Below are 17,744 nucleotides of genomic sequence, written 5' to 3'. Positions count from 1 at the left end.
AATCGTTTAAATACAATTTTGGACTTCTAAAGTTCTTATTTAGATGTTCAGGATATTTATATTAGGTAAGTAGAATTGAATTTAATAATGGTGTATGCTACACAAAGGACAACTATTCAGAATGCATCTTTAAAATAATAGCAAGTTAAACTTAACATTAGAAATTCTGTTGACTCTTATATCTACCTGAAAGGAGATAATGCAGTATGATTGTTCATGGACATGTTGCCTTAAACTGTTGAGTTTATTCAGCTTCTGGTGTCTCTAAGCAGTGAACCAGCTGGTTTGACAGCTACAGTTCAAGTGGTAGGAGATTTAAAGTCAGCAAATGCACACAGCAGTATATATTTTGCCTACTCTCAAATTCTCCAGCTACCGATTTTTTCTTTGTATGCATAAATTCATATTAATTTCCCCTTTCTATTGATACTTGTGTTCTGTGAAAATTCCTTCTTTTCAACAATGAATTAGGGCTGTTTCCTCACCCTTTAACTGATGTGGCTGCTTTTCTTAGGAGGGAGTGGCTAGGGGTGGTAAGGCAAATGACCCATTTGTGTGAGTTTACAGATGACCATTGAAAGAGCTACAGTTACATGTACAATACAAAATACAATTTATCCACAACCTTCCAGGGCACACCATCTTAGCAACTATGGATATGGAATTGCTGTGTACCAGCCTCCCACATAATGATGGTCTACAAGTCATCAGAAACATCATTCCAGATGGAACCTTACAGGTCTGCCATTTTTTTTCCACACACAATTATCTCACCTTTGGTAACAACATATACTGCCATGGCATGCACATATCACTACAATATGCCAACATCTTTATGACCAACCTAGAACAATGCCTCCTTAACTCCTGCACCCAGAAACCCCTCTTCTACCTGAGGTACATTGACGATATCTTCATCATTTGGACTCTCGGTGAAGACTCACTCAAAACATTCCATCAGCCTGGAAGTATCAACAAAACAAGTTTACTTTCTTCACATCCTGGTATGGTTACAAAATGGATATCTAATTATCACACTATATTGCAAACCCACTGACTCCTACACATGCTTACATGCCTCCAGTTTCCAACCTGAACACACTACCAGAATAATAGTCTACAGCCAAGCCCTCTGATACAATTGCATCTGCTTGGACCCACAGTACAAGGATGCAAAACTCATGGAAATACAACAACAAGTATTCCTCAAACTACAGTACCCACGACATGAAGTAAAACAAATAAATAAATAAGGCAAGACTTATATCTATTACAGAACAGACTGAAGAGAGAACATGACAGACCCCCCTAGTGGTGACATACAGCTCCCAATGTAGACCACTCATCAATGAACTACAACCCATTCTGGACAACAATGCTGCCCTTCCCAGGACTCTTGGTGGCAGACCTTTACTCTGGTAGTAAAAGTGGCAGACAGCCTCCCAACCTCAAACAATTACTTATGTATATGAGGGCACACTACACAGATGTTGACATGGATCCAAATTCTTGCCACAAACCCAAATGGCAACTCTGTCCACATATCTATTCAGGCAATGTCATCACAGGCCCTAAAGATATAACTTGCAATATTAGAGAGACTTTCATATGCTCATCCTTCAAAGTGATTCATACCATACTATATCAGCAATGCTCTTTAGCACACTGCATTGGGCAAACAGGTCAGTCCCTGTGCCAAAAATGGGCAGAAATCAGACATTAGGAATAGGAATACACAGAAACCAGTTGCAGAACACTTCAGTCTCGTTTGGCATTCCATTTCAAACCTAGAATAGCAGTTCTTGAACAAAAGAACTACGAAGGAAGATAGGAAAGCGAAGTAGTAGAATTGGAATGTATCCTCAGACTACACAGTACATCAGCAATAGGTGGAACAGAGATCATGGTTTCCTGGTAGCGTACACACATTTCAACACTGTCTGCCCCCCATCCTTATGAGGGTTCCCTTGACCAGTTCATCACATTGTCCTCTCTGTTTTCCACACTACGTTCCAATACTCATTCATATGGTTATCTAATCTCCTTGGCTTTATGCAACACCCTTCCTCTTGTCTTTGTTCCCCAATGACCATAGTTAAAATTGAACTTGTCATATTATCTCCATAGCCCCAAGGTTTTGAATTTGAATGGACATTCTCACACACAAACGGCTTATATCGGTCTGACTCTGAATTCTCCACTCCAAACACACATCTGAGGAGGTAGGCTCAAGTCTACAAAAGCTGGTGCTACCAACTTCATTCAGTTAGTCTCAAAGGTGCTACAAGATCCCTTTGTAAACTAATTTTTCAGACTAACATGGCTATATCTTTGCATCTACACAGTGATTCAGGGCATTCAAAGCCTCTGGCATAAATTGAGAAAGTGGGTGAATGAGCTTAGTGTCAGCAACACACTCGTAAAACCTAGCCCCTAAACTTTGGATGACCTTCCTTGTGGCTTCATTCACATGTTTCATTCACAAGGTTCCCCATGACATTCTTGCAAACAAGCTAGTTGCAATTCATATAAGAGCTATATAAAGGAGATGAAATTTGAATGACTCATGGAATGAATGAAGAAGCATATGAAGATGAACTCCAAATTTTACAAAGTGAAGTGGAAGCTGCAATAAAAGAAATAGGGAAGAATAAATCACTGGGAACAGATAATGTTCCGACTTGAACTCATACATTCCACACAGACAGTATCCACTCCATTGTTAATGAAAATTTGCCAACAAATAAGAAAAACAAAATGCTGGCCAGAAGACTGGAAACATTCAATATTCATTCCCATTCACGAAAAATAAGACACAGAAGACTGCAGCAACTATAGGACCTTATAATTTCCCATGTATGCAAAATTATGCTTAAAATTCTGCAAAATAGACTCCGATCATACATGGAGAGAGAAATCCCAGAGGTGCAAGTGGGATTCAGGAAAGGCAAAGGCACTAGAGACAACATAGCAAACATACAATGGTTCATGGAGCTCACCAAAGAATTCCAAAAGAAAATCAGCATGTACTATAACTGCATAGATCATGAAAAGCTATGGAACACTCTTAAAGACATGGGAATACCAGTACATCTTACAGTGAAGTCAAAGGCTTTCATGGCTGGCATCTATGGTTTCTTGTGGGTTTTTCGGGCTGTGAGGCCATGTTATAGAAGAGTTTTTTTTATTGATGTTTCTCCAGCATATGTAGCTGGCATCTTCAGAGAAATGCCAGCCACAGCTGCTGGAGAAATAACAGGAAAACGGCTCTCTTCCCAGACTGACCTCCCACAAGAAGGATCACTGCCTTAGTTGTTATATTCCCATTTCACAAGTTTTAAATGTCTTTTAATTATCAATATTTTTAATTGTTATTTAGTTTTATTATTTGTTGTGGAGGGTGGTGAAAGGGGATAGCGTTATGTTGTTATTGTATGTATTATATTGTTATTGTATATATTATCCAATCCTATTTTGTTTTGTAATCCCGCCTCGATCCACAGGGAGAGGCACGAAATATAATAATAATAATAATAATAATAATAATAATAATAATAATAATTTAAAAACTCTTCTAGAACACGGTCTCATAGCCCGAAAAACCCACAAAAAACTATACATCTTATAGTCCTGATGAGAAATCTGAATTTAGGAGAAGAGGCAACTCTTAGAACAGAATATGGAGAAACAGAATGGTTCCCAGTTGACAAAGGGGTCAGGCAGGGCTGTGTATTATCATCCTATTTGTGCAACTTGTATGCAGAAAATATCATACAAAGAGCAGGTTTAGATTCAGAAGGAGGAGTAGTAAAGATAGAGGCAAGGAACATCAACAACATAAGACGTGCGAATGACACCATACTACTAACAGGAAACACCATGGACTTGGAACAATTCCTAAGGAAGATCAAAAGAGAAAATGCAAAGGCAGGCTTGTTGTTGAACATAAAAGAAAACCAAAACATAGAGGAACTACATAAATTCAACCTAGACAGTGAGGAAACTGAAATAGTTAAAGATTTCCCATACCTTGGATCAAACATTGATCTGAAAGGAGACTGCAATCAAGAACTCAGAAGACTAGGAATGGAAAGGGCAGCTATGAAAGAACTAGACAAGATTCTAAAAAGCAAAGATACATAATTGAGCACTAAAGTTAGAACTGCCTAACAGACAAACAAATAGGTCCTTGAACATATCAAGCCTGAATGGTCCCTAGAAGCCAAGATGTTTAAATTGAGGCTGTCGTATGTTGATCATATCATGAGAAAGCATGCATCATTGGACAAGACAATAATACCAGGGAAGGCAGATGAAAGAGAGGAAGACCACCTGCCATTTGGATAAATCAGCCTGAATCATGAGTCATGAGCCTGAATCTACAAGACCTAAGCAGAGCAGTGGAGGATAGGGGGGCTTTGAGATATCATATACACAGGGTAGCCATGAGTTGAAGTCAACTTGAGGGCAGCTATTTTGGTCAAAGACCATAAATAAATATATATACATACTTGAGGGCAGCTAATAACAACAACAACAACATTTTTATTTCTTTCCTTTGTCTCCTCAAGGATGCTAATGATACTTAGCTATATTTTTCCACTCCAGAATTCTCTTCTGACATCCAGCATTGTATTACAGCATGTCTTTGAGATATCTCAGCATGGATGTTTCCTTGTCGCCTAAAACTTGGCATGGCAAAGGCAGAACTACTTATTTCTTCTTCTTAAACCTTCTTTATAACATACATTCTCTATCAGCAATCATTATGTGTTTTCATTCATCCTGGCAAGAAAGCACATAATCTTGGCTTTATTTTTTATTCGTCTTTGTTTATTTCCCCTCATATTGATGCTGTAGTAAATTCATGTTCTTTTTTCTTTATAACATTGCCAAAATCAGACCAACACAAATTCCTACTTCCTCTGGTAAGACCTTATGTTCATTCTTTGATTATTTCCTGCCTTGGTTATTACAGTCTTCTTTCGATTTGTCTTCCATTATCTCACTTTAGTGTTTTGGTTGCCATTTAACATTCTGCTGCCAAAATTATCTTCTTGTCTTGTCGTTTTGATCATGTTACCCACTTTTAATATCTCTTCATTGGTTAACCGTTCCTTCTATGATTCAGTGGTACTCAAACCTTTTACCCCCGGGGGCCCCCCCCCCCCCCCAATATATCTATGTATGGACATTGTAGCCTCTCCTCAACATAATATATGAATTAAAATATTTTATTTAGTATTTGTATTTTCATTTGCACATTCATGTATATTCATATTTTAACATTTTATAAGGAAATAATAGGATTCAAATTAGAACAGCTTTAAGTAAATTCGATATTCAACTGAACACATGTGTAAATTTTACACATAAAAAAGTTTAGGAAGAGGAGGAGGAGGGATCAGAGCCTCCAAGTCTTATGCCCCCCCCCAAGCACCTTTAAGGCCCTTGGGGCCCCACCCTACTGTTTGAGAACAAGCTTCTTGTTTTATCATTCAAAGCCATACACAAGCTAGCTCCTCCCCACATTTGTTTTTAACAACCTGCTTGAGATCTGCATTCTAGGAACGGTTTCCTGTTCCTTGGCTCAGCTTCATCATTTTCCCCTCGCCGCATCATACTCTTGGAATTGCCTCCCTGAACATTTGCAGACCGCTCCTTTCCTCATTATTTTTAAATCTCAATTAAAAATCTTATTGTTTTCCAATGTTTTGTGAATTTTATTTTTAAGATTGTTTATTGATCTTGTATATTTTGATTATATGTATTTGTTAGTTAGCTTTATATTATGTTGTATTTTTTATATTTTATCTGGATAATTTGTTTTACAATTGTTTTGTATAGTTTTATATTTTTATTATTCCTTTCCCCATGTGTGTATGTACACACACACACACAAACACACACACACACACACTTTAGATTGTATGCCTTTGACAGGACTCACTGTTTTTGGTAAAATGCTATGTATTTTATATGGTGCTATATAAACAAACAGTTGAACAACCATATATTGGTATCTTTTGATGAAATAATGACCCTCCCAAACATTGACAAAGGCAACCACTGTCATCAAAATTTGGTTTTGATAGAGAAAAAACACTTTTGCTTTATGTCTCCTGTATGTCTTGTGTCTGTTATGCTTGTGACAACAGTGGTGCATGGGCACTGTCTTACACATCTGTGTTATCATGTGTTGCAGTTAGTTAGGTGGATAATCTTGACTGCCTTGCCATGAAGAGCATAAAGTCAGTTGGTGGCCAGTTGAGTGAAAACATTTCCCTTGGATGAAAAAGGAACCTTGTGTTAGATCTTGGAAATGAGCTGATATCACTCTGATATCAGAGTGATATGCCAAAATTTGAAGCAAACCATAAAAAATGGGGCTGATTTGGATTATGCACTCTATCTTCACTCTTTGCTTTAGCTGAACAAGCATCTACATCAAAAGAATGCTGTTACTTCTACTGTAGGCTAGTGGATAAGAAAACCAGCAACACTGAAGTGACATACTGTACTCTGGTTTTCTGTAGGATGGCACAGAGAGTGGCCCTTCAGTATGAGACATGAGGCTGTTTTTATCATCGGGGAAGACAGTTTTTAAACATAGGACTGATTATCCCTTATCCACAATGCTTGGGACCAGAAATATTCTGTATTTCAGATCCCCCCCTCCCGATTTTGGAATACATATATGTGCATAAACAGGAGGCTGGAGAGATCTCTGATATGTCAGGAATCCGAGTGTAACTGTTGGGCATAAATCCATGCTTTCTGTCATTTCACATATTCTTACATTTTTCTCCAGCCTCACAAATACAGTATAGGTACATAGCGCAAATAGTTTTGGATGTTGAAGTACTTCGGAATTCTGGATAATGGATACTTAACCTGTGATAAAACTGATGTTAGGCCTTCTTGCAAATAAATGAAATACATGCTTTCCTCCAAGGTTTATGCTAATTTCCTATATGCTTGTCTTCAAAACATGGTTTTCTGTGGTTTAAAGCTGGAAATAGTTGTAAAGACAGAGAAATGGTATTAGTTATGCTAACTGTGAAAAGGGAGAGCAAATTGCTCTATATGACTGTATTCCAGACTGTCTTGTCCAGGATTGTCTACTCTTATTGAAAAGCCCTAAAAGAGCTAGGAAAGACATCTTCCGGTTTCTCCTTAAATTGAAGTGCATACACTGAATAGCTCTGCAAGACATGTGTTCTACTAGTGAGCTATAGCCTTTCCCCGGAATACGACAGTCTAAAAGAGGAAATAGTGTGTGTGTTTTCCCCGTAAGTGAAGAGATTCTTAAAGTCATCTCTATTATAACAAATGATTGAAAAAAATTCAAGTTCCCATTCTGTTGTCAGTTTGTATGGTTTTTACATGGTCTGTATAGGGTAGGCTTGGGGAGTCAGGGAGAATTATATTTCTGCTGTGGAAACTCTTCAAAGTCTGGAGTATGCTAGAATCAGATTCACCGTTATACCTCTTGCTTTTTCTGCAAGCAAAATGATTACTTAGAAAAAGTAATTCAAATGGATAGATTTGGATGATGGCAAATTGGATCAGGCATTCTGAGCAGCATATTTTAGTAAATGAATTGGTTTCCAAGTATATAATAACTTGAAACAGAAGTATGGTTGTGTGCCTTCAAGTCATTTCCAAATTATGACGATCCTAAGGAGAACCTATCATGGGCATTTCTTGGCATGTTTTGTCCACAGAGCGTTTTGCCTTTGCCTTTCTCTGAGGATGAGAGAATGTGACTTGGTCAAGGTTACCATGGCTGAGTGGGGATTTGAAACCTAGCCTGCAGAGTCCTAGTCCAACAGTCAAACCACTACCCCATAGTGAATCTTAAAACTGTATGTTTATAAAAATCCATATTTTAGCCATAGTTTCTGGTCTTTTTGTCACACAAGCCCTTACAGTGCTTCACTTATCAAAAGTAAACTTTGTAGTTTTTATGTGCTAGCTAGGATAGCACCTTATGTTCTTTTTGGTGTATAGTATGCCCATATTGCTTCATCAAATTCACAGTTGTGATGTGTTCCCAAAAGTAGCTTAATCCATGTTGTGCAGTTATATGAACTTGAAAGTTACCTTCATAGTCATGGTGACATCAGCTCACATCTTCTTTGTTATTCTCTGTATAATTGATCTAACATGGACGCCTGCTTTTAACATGCTGGCAACTCATTATCTAAAGCACTTTGTGAATATTGGCTGCTGTACTATAAATGGAATCTTATCAATCTAGACATAATGAAATTGATGTTGGTGGGTGGTTAATCTGCCTAGGTTAATGGTGTTTATGCCTTATTTTGGACAGGGTTCAGCTTTCCTAAAAACAAAACATTATTTCAGCCATTTCTAAAGGCAGAACGTAAGAGCCCCTAACTGCAGGACTGGGCAATTGTGTTGGTGGCAGGGGGCAGTTTTCACCTGTATCTTATTTGTTGGCTGCACTGTGTTTTCGGTGACTCAGATGTGATATTACATCACTTCCAGTTTTCCCTTTGTTTTTTAGTCTTTTGGGAGTTCAGGGTGTATGGTGTGGAAGGGAAGCAAACTAAACCATGATGGTTTACATCAGATTTGAGTTATTTGTGGGTGGAAAATCCTCCAGAATTTTGAATTTGAGATACAGTTTTGAGGGCTTTGGCACTGATTGGAACAACAAAAATGGGGTTGTGGCTGCTTATCCCATTTCTGCTATTTTAATTGAGTATGCCAACCCTACCTGGACAGAGATAGTCTTCCCTCAATTATCTATTGTATTTTCCGGCGTATAAGACGACCCCCAACTTTTCCAATTAAAATATAGAGTTTGGGATATACTCGCTGTATAACACTACCCCTCTTCCAACGTACACCAAATAAAAATTAAAAAAAAATCAGATTTGATTTCAATATGGTAATTTAAATTCAAATACTTATGACATGCAGGTACTTAGCAGGAAAACTTGTATACAAAGCCTGCTTGGATTGGTCATTTCTCCCTGCCAGCCCAGCCCTCCCCATCTCCAAGACTATCAGAGCGGTAGCGCAAACACAGCTCATTTTTCCATACCCCGGGTGTCTTGGACACCTGAAACCTGCTCCGCCCTTCACTTACACCTTCCCAGTGAGGCGCCCCCTCACCTCGACATCGGGATACATTAAGTCACTTCTTTACATGAATCCTGAGTGGATTTTCTTCTATTGTACTTGTACAGTACCACCCTTGCTGCTTTCATACGGTCGTCGCATATGGCGGGGATGCGGCCGTGGCCGTTTTTGAGCTCCCCCTACCATATGCGTTGACCGCAGATTCTCCAGTTCAACTCAGAGGTTTTCGCACCCGCCCTATAAGATGACACCCGGCGTATAAGACGACTCCTGACTTTTGAGAAGATTTTCCTGGGTTAAAAAGTAGTCTCATATGCCAGAAAATACAGTATGTTGTTGAACATTGCAGATTGGCTACTGTAATGTGGTATATGTTGGACTCTCTTTGCAGGTTTTGGAACTACAGAACACAACTGATAGACAGCTAACAGGGCTGGAGCACAATTGACGTATTACTGTATAATGATTTTTATTGTATTTTGGTTCCTTCCACATTCCTAAACTCAACTCAAAGATTATTTTTAACATTTAAAGCCATTCATAATTTGAGGCCAGGTAAAGGAGGTTCTGTCTCCATGTGTGCCTGTCCATAGACCTTCATTTTTAGGTTTTCTCTTAGTGTCAGCATTTTAAATAATGAAGTGGCTGCTTGTGTAACTTTGTGTTACTTATGGTCTGTCCAGCAAGTTTTGCCTGGTGCATGACATGTTATCATTTTTATTTTATTTTCCTAGGCTTTATATTTTTCTGTTCATAATTTTATCTGTTTTATCTTTGCTGTGTGATTTTATAGTTTTTGTATTTTTATATGGATTCTAGTTTAATAGTATTTTAGTTTAATTATTCTAAATACTAATTACTTTACTATTCTAGTTTAATAGTATTTTAATTATTCATTATATCTGCACAATGTCAGTTAATTGAAGGGTGGAATACAACTGTCCAGAAGTAGTTATAGTTTGTTGTAGAATTTACACACAACTAGAATTCCAAGGTAAACATTTTACAGTCCAGTCATCCAAAGAATTTAAAAAATGGGCCTGACTTTCAGCCACTTGCCATATACAGTTTTTCTAAATCAGGGGAAAAATGACTGGGATAAAAGTTGTCCTAATAATTATTGTATTTATTAGGACAACTTTTATCCCGGTTATCTTTCCCCCTGCTGCATTTGTGATTGCTTTCGTTATCTCTCTCTCTTTCTTCTTTTCTTTCTTCCTGTTATTTTATTATTATTATTATTTGGCAACCAACAGCTACTCAAAATTAAGTGTTCCATCTCATGTGAACATGCGTTTTCTGGCTCTGGTGTTTGGGTATTGTGAAATATCCTTGATTCTGCACCCACATGCATTCTTGTGTACATTGGATATTTTTTACTCCATGACTCCTTTGAGTTCTCATTGTGATAAGAAAATGCCCTAAATTGAGGCAATCAATAGAAGATTTTTATCTGCCCAGATTAGGGTTAATAGCGTTTAATTAAAGAAAACCATTATAAAAGGAAAGCCAATTTTAATATAGCTAAACTTTAGCAAAAGAAAATAAAAGGAGAGGAAACAACAGCCGTATCATTGAGGAAATCCACTAGAGACTGCCAAACCAGGCAGAAGACCGAGGGCCAAAACACATTGCAGAAATAATCCAGTTTGTGACCGTTTTAACTGCCCTGGTTCAATACTAGGGAATTTTGGGAACTGTAGTTTTGTAAGACATTTAGCCTTCTCCATCAGAGTTCTGGGGTTTTCTTCCAGTTAGTCTCAAAGATGCTACAAGACACCTTTGTTCTGAGTCAGACATACACTTTGGAATTCAGATGGGTTTACAGATCAGTAAATTGGATGCATATAGCCCCATGGATTGAAATAACTGGAAGGGGGTGGGTTAAGACCAATGGAGTTATTGAAAGTTAGATATTGAGAGCAAAGACCACTCCAGTGAGTAAGAAAAATAAGAAGCATTTAAAGTATCCTTGGTTGCTGCATAAGAAATGTTCTAATGAGCCCAGATTTAAAGATAAGTATAGGAAATGGATGGAGGGGCAAACTAGCAGGAAACAGGGATGTTTAGTAGGTCTGTCACTGTGAGTGCAGTGAATCCACCCTTGATTTTGCCACTACTCCTGCGGCTGGTACAACTGCACTGAGTTCTGTGAAGGGATAGGATTCGTAATTGGGAGAGTTCCCTATTAAGCGGAAACAGTTGCAGGAGGAACAGCGCTAAATTCAAGAGTGGCTTTTCTGCCTCCACTGAGATAGTTCTCCTGGCTACCCTTGCCACAGATGAATACAAATGAGTAGTCAGAGCTTGTAGGAAATATCAGGAAGGATAAACTCTATAGTGAGTGTAAATTTGTAAGGGGTATTGAAAATAACAAAATAGATTTGTAGATTAGACAATGAGGAAGAACATGGAAGTGGAAGGGCATCTTTGGGGTACTTCGAGGATTTTTCTTTTCTTTTCTTTTTTGTGGAGGATGTTTCAAAGTTGTGCAGTGATATGTTATTGCAATTTACATGTATCCTGCATAGCATGAGCATAGCGGGTTCTGGGCTGATGTGTTACCTGGGATGGCTTCTTGGAGATGACACCTTTCCGCTCATAGACACCCAGCTGTTGTCCTGCAGTCTTTAGTGTGCTTCTTATTTCTTAATAGCAGAGGCCTATTGTTTTACTGCCATTAGGTAAGCAAGCAAGCATGAGGGGATGGCTGCTAGTCACTGCACCTTTCTTTGGAATTTAATTTGGCTTGTGAGTGAGCTTATTCACGAGTGAGAGTGATACAACAGGCTACTTGCTGTGTTTGTTTTACAGGATATAGGCCAGGGAATAATTACTGATTGAATAGGAAGAAATAGAATTTTCATAGTGATGTCAGTGAAAATAGTTTGATAGTTAATCCATTAAATATTTTTAGTTCATTAAAGCTTGTAGCTTAAAAACAATTGATGGATTTCACTGTAGATGGTATTAAATATGATTATACACTTGTCCCTCCATATTCGCTATGGTTAGGGGCACAGGACTCCCGTGAATATGGAAAAACCGCAAATAACAAAAACATGTTTTTACCTGAGTGGACACTTTTCTAGGAATCTCTAGGTCCTCCAGGGCAACTCTGTGGTCAAAGTCTGACAGGCACTGACCATAGAACTTCACTGGAGGAGCTATAAAGGCCTAGTGGAGTATTCTCTCTAGGAATCTCTTGGTCTTTCAGTGCAACTTTTAGAGTAAGTTGACCATAGAGTTTCACTGGAGGACCCAGATATTCCTAGAGAGAACATATTAATAAAACCCGTGAATAATCAGATCTGCAAATATCAAAGCCGCAAATATGGAGGGATGACTGTACTTGTCTTTTTGTGATACAGAAGGAAGTGTAAGAGAAATTACAGTTCCATAAAATAATTGTTTAGATTGTTTGATTTTAACACAATTGCCTGGTTTGATATTAACACAGTGGTTTGTAGGTGTTTGGGGCTATAGATACTGTCTATATTCTGGTCCTTCATATCTTTCTCTCCTTACCTTTGTAAATAAAAAATAAAGATTGCCCAAATTCAGCTGTAAGATCTTAGCATCACCTTGTAGTCTGGTAAAAAACTTCCCCTGTCAGGTTGTCATGACTTAAGTTCCCTGTAGTAGCAAACACCTAAAACAATTTAAGCAAACCGTAACAATTAATGAACACTATTTTTGAAATAGGACTTCAAGATATTTTTTAAAATCTTTACAAATACCTCCTTCCCTGCAAAATTCCCCTTTCCCTTTTATAAATAATGAAATAATATATATGCTTAATAAATGATGATGTTAGGTAAAGTGATTGTGCCTCTATTTTACGTTCTGTTCTGACCGTGCCATGCATTCTGGAATATAAATATTGACATGCATATCTATTGTTGCTAATCTGGTCATCTGATCAATGAGAATGACGTAGACTTAATTACATAATGTTTCTATGTCCTTCTCATATACCCACAAAGATTTTCTCGTACGTTAGCATCTGCTATTGCAGACCTTTCTGAATAGCATTATAATAAAAGAAATCCCTGTGAAATTTGATTTGGGGTAACATTTTTCAGTGCAGAATTGTAGCAAAATCAGCTGGTGTTGTAATGTGGTATTTTGATTTTGGTCAGACGTTTATGAAGCCATCATGAGAAACCTGAAGAGATCCTTTTTGAAAATATGGTGCATGGATCTCACTGAGGGACTACAGACACAAACTAACAGTGGTTTTGTTGTCTTCTCTCTTTTATAATCAAAATACAACCAGCTGGTCTGCTGTGTCCTAAGAGGCAGTGATGGTACTGGAAGAGAAGCTACATCTACCTGATATCTCTGCTGTACTGATATACTTGTGCTGTTTTGGTTCTCATGCAGATGGAGGAAGCGAGGAACAAGCAGACAGAAGGCAAGCAAGCATAGACTACTGTCAGAGCCGTTCTGGGCAAGGTAAATAAATAACCGATTTTTATAGATAAAATGCCTTGTCAAATCTATTTGTGATTTTTTAAAATGTATTTCAAATATGACGTAATTCGCTAGCTTTTTACAAACTCCTAACATTTACATAGGAAGATAAAATCTTGGAAATAGTATTGTAAGATCCCATATTAGAATGTTTTATATCTTAGAATCAGTGGCTTCTGCCTAATCTTTTCTTAGTCACCTTTATTGGAGAATATCACATCGTTAGGGGCCTAAAGTTATCCTGTCTAATTTTTGGAAGCTAACTAGGGTCAGCCCTGGTTAGTACTTGGATGGGAGACCACCAGCAAAACCCAGGTGCTATAGGCTATATTTCAGAGGAAAGAATTGACAAAACCACCTCTGAGTATTCCTTGTCTAAGAAAATCCTATGAAATTGAGACGTTGTGATAAATTGACAGGCGACTTGAAGGCCCATAGAAATGCATCCCAAGGATGATTACAGCAAATATAAATAGCCATAGTGGAGTAGTATTTGATAACTTGCTACAACCTTTCTCTGAAAAAAATACCGTATCAGAGTATAGTTGAGGTGGGTGGAAAGGGCTGTTTAAGGAAGGGACCATAACCTCACTACACTCAATCAGCTTTCTTTCAGCTGTTTGCTTAATCTCCCCCTTTTTATGGTTGAATTCTATGTGCTCCGATGAGCTAGTTTCATTCCACATGTCATTCAACATCTATTCTTTCTTTATATGTGACAGATAGATGTAATATTTTCTTTGTGAATGGAATCTCTATTCTGAAAACTGGAGACATTAGAAATACCAGTTCAGGAAGACACTTGACAAGTGGGCACAAATGCCCACATTTCACAGAATCATAACATCTAGAAGGAGTTGGAGGGACCACAGTCCAATCCTCCACCATGCAGAATACACAACTAAAGTATTCCTGAAAGAGTCCTATCATACTTGGTGAAAGATCTGGAAACCATTCCCTATGAGGACCAACTTAGGGAGCTGGGTATATATAATCCGGAGAAGAGATGGTTAAGAGATGATATGATAGCCCTGTTTAAGTGTTTGAAGGGATGTCATGCTGAAGATGGAGCAAGCTTGTTTTCTTTTGCTCCAGAGACTAGGACACGGAGCAATGGGTTCAAACTACAGGAAAGGAGAGTCCATCTCAACATTAGGAGCAACTTCTTGACATTAAGAGCTGTTCGACAGTAGAACACACTCCCTTGGAGTGTGGTGGAGTTTCCTTCTTTGGAAATAGAAGCTGGATGGCCACCTGCTGGGGGAGCTTTGATTCTGTGTTCCTGCACGGCAGAATGGGGTTGGACTGGATGGGCCTTGTGGCTCTTTCAAATGTATGATCCTATGAACTTCTGTTTAAAGATCTGCAAAGACAGAGAGTCTTTCACCTTCTGAGACTGTCCATTCCACTGTTGAGTAGTTCTTACAGTAATGAAGTTCTTCCTAATGTTTAGGTGGACATGTATCCATATTATAATACCAATGTTTTTGACATGTATCCATATTAATGTTTTTCTTGGCGGTTATTTTTCAGAGAGATATCAAGAGTAATGAAAATACCTTTGACACATAGCCCCTGTTGATTGTTCTCAATGAAAGATAGCACCCTGTGATAGATTTGCCTTAGGGTTGCCATAAATCAGAAATGATAAAGGCATGCATCAGCAACTTAAAAAAAAAAAACTAACAGAAATCTAAGTACTTGCTAGGAAGTCAGTCAGTATTTCAATAGCAGTGGCTACACAGATGGTGGGATATCATACTATATTGGCAGATGGTGATGGGTATAAAAATGATCTTGAAGCGTAGCTTCCTTCTAAAGACAGATGCCAACAAATATATACGTTTAAACTATGAATGTTTGTCATAATTTGTATATTCGCAAGAGTAAATGATCAAATATTATTTAAGTGAGGGAAAGGGTACTGGCTAGGGTGATATACAAGTATAAATGGTTTCAGTAATCCATTCAGAGTTGTGATGGCTTTTCCTTTTGTTAAGTGGTATTTGAGGTTGACTCAGCACTTCCACTTTGTTCTGTTCAAACACAGTTCAATAACATTCAGGTTAAGAAAACATTCTAGCTCTTGAGTTCATAATGCCACTAGAAATGTAAATCCTATAGACTTGCTTGTAAAAGTATCTTTAAAACGTTAACAAATCATGAAAAGTCCCAATGCCTTATGCTGATTTATGCCTTGTATGTCAACATTTTTTAAAAATGAACCAAGTTGAAAATGCCAGTATTATAATTAAACACATTATAAACAAATACAGTTGGCCCTCTGTATCCACAGACTTTTTATCCATGGATTCAAGCATCCATAGCTTGAAAAAATTCAAAAATGATATAAATTCCAAAAGCAAACCTTGATTTTTCATTTTATGAAAGGGATACCATTTTACTGTGCTATTGTATTTAACGAGGCTTGAGCATCCACGGATTTTGGTATCCACTGGTGTCCTGGAATCAAATCCCAGTGGATATCAAGGCTCCACTGTATATTAATTATTTTCAAAAATTTCATATTGCATTTTACCACTGTACACATTAAAAAGAAAAGAAAAGAATACAGTGGACCCTTGTTATACGTTGGGATTTGGTTCCAAGATTCCCTGTGTATAACAAAATCCTTGGATTCTCAAGTCCCATTAAATATTATTTTATAATAATTTAAAAAGTTTTATCTGTGAGCTGCCTTGGGTCCCTCTGGGGAGAAAGGTGGGCTATAAATTAAATAAACAAACAAACAAATAAATAATAGTTGTTCCTACAGTCTAAATATAAAGGTACTTCCTGGGCACCAGTTCACCCCATGCATCTGAGGAAGCAGACCAAGGAGTTTATCACACAACGCTAGTAAAGTGCAATTGCAATAGGATAATGGCATCTTAGGCAGGTACTTATTACACAACAGTGTCTCTCCTATTGCTGGTTTGTTTTTCAATTGTTCATAGAGTCATAGAATCATAGAGTTGGAAAAGCCCTCAAGGGCCATGAAGTCCAACCCCCGGCCATGCAAGAATACACCATCAAAAGTATAAAAATGTTTTGTTAGTGTTATTCCATTACTCTGTTATATGGAATAGCTTTTACTGTCAGGAAGGTCTTCCTAATGTTGAGGTGGAATCTCTTTTTCCTGTAGCTTGAATCAGTTATTCTGGGTCCTTTTCTCTGGAGCTTCAAAAAACAAACTACACTTCTATTAATGCAGCCTAGAATCACATTGGCCTTTTTAGCTGCTGCATCACACGGTTGACATGTTCAACCTGTGATCTACTAGGACTCCAAATCCATTTCACATGTACTGTTCTCAAGCCAGGTGTCTCTCATCCTCTGCGCATTTCATTTTTTCCCCCTGCCTTAGTATCCTGCATTTCTCCCTTTTGAAATTCATTTTCTTAGTTTTGGCCCAGCCTTTTAATCTATTAAGGTCATTTTGAATTTTGATCCTGTCCTCTGGGGTATTAACTACCCACTCCTAATTTGGTGTAATGTGCAAATTTCATAAGCATGCCCTCTATTCCATCATCCAAGTCACAGATAAATATATTGAGCAGTACTGGGTCCAGAACAGAACCCTATGGTACCCTACTGGTCACTTCCCTCCAGGATAAAGAGAAGCCATTGATGAACACTCTTTGGATCTGGTCTGTCAACTAACTACAGATCCACCTAACAGTAGCGTTATTTAGCCCACATTTTAATAGCTTGTTTGCAAGAATATCATGAGGAACCTTGTCAAAGACCTTTCTGAAATCGAGATATGCTTCATCCACAGCATTCCTTTCATCTACTAAGCTGGTTATTTTATTTTAAAAAAATCAGATTAGTCTGGCATGACTTTTTTTTGAGAAACCCATGTTGATTTTTTGTGATTGTGACATTCCTTTCTAAATGCTTGCTGTTTAATGATCTTGCTAGAATCTTTCCTAAACGGGGACAACATTTGCCCTCCTCCCATCTGCCGGGACTTCTTTTGTTCTCCAGGAATTCTCAAAGATTATTGACAGTGTCTCTGATATTACATTTACCAGTTCTTTTAATACCATTGAATTCAGTTCATGTGGTGCGGGAGACTTGAATTCATTTAGAGTAGCCAGGTATTCCTGTACTACATCTTTACCTATTCTGTGCTGGATTTCCTCTGCTGC

At 37.9% G+C, this 17,744-nt stretch overlaps 1 protein-coding gene across 1 annotated transcript in view; it reads left to right on the top strand.

Annotated features, from left to right (window-relative positions):
- TANC2 (tetratricopeptide repeat, ankyrin repeat and coiled-coil containing 2) overlaps nt 1-17,744 on the top strand; it is a 246,480-nt gene that overhangs the window by 66,293 nt on the left and 162,443 nt on the right. Inside the window, 1 exon segment of the mRNA XM_042475775.1 lies at nt 13,501-13,572. Within this exon segment, the coding sequence (XP_042331709.1) occupies nt 13,501-13,572 (72 nt within the window).

This window comes from Sceloporus undulatus, chromosome 6 (genome assembly GCF_019175285.1).
Source record: "Sceloporus undulatus isolate JIND9_A2432 ecotype Alabama chromosome 6, SceUnd_v1.1, whole genome shotgun sequence".
NCBI classification, from domain to species: domain Eukaryota; kingdom Metazoa; phylum Chordata; class Lepidosauria; order Squamata; family Phrynosomatidae; genus Sceloporus; species Sceloporus undulatus.
Note: the sequence above shows the minus strand (reverse complement) of the source record. Positions and strands in the feature narration are given on the sequence as shown.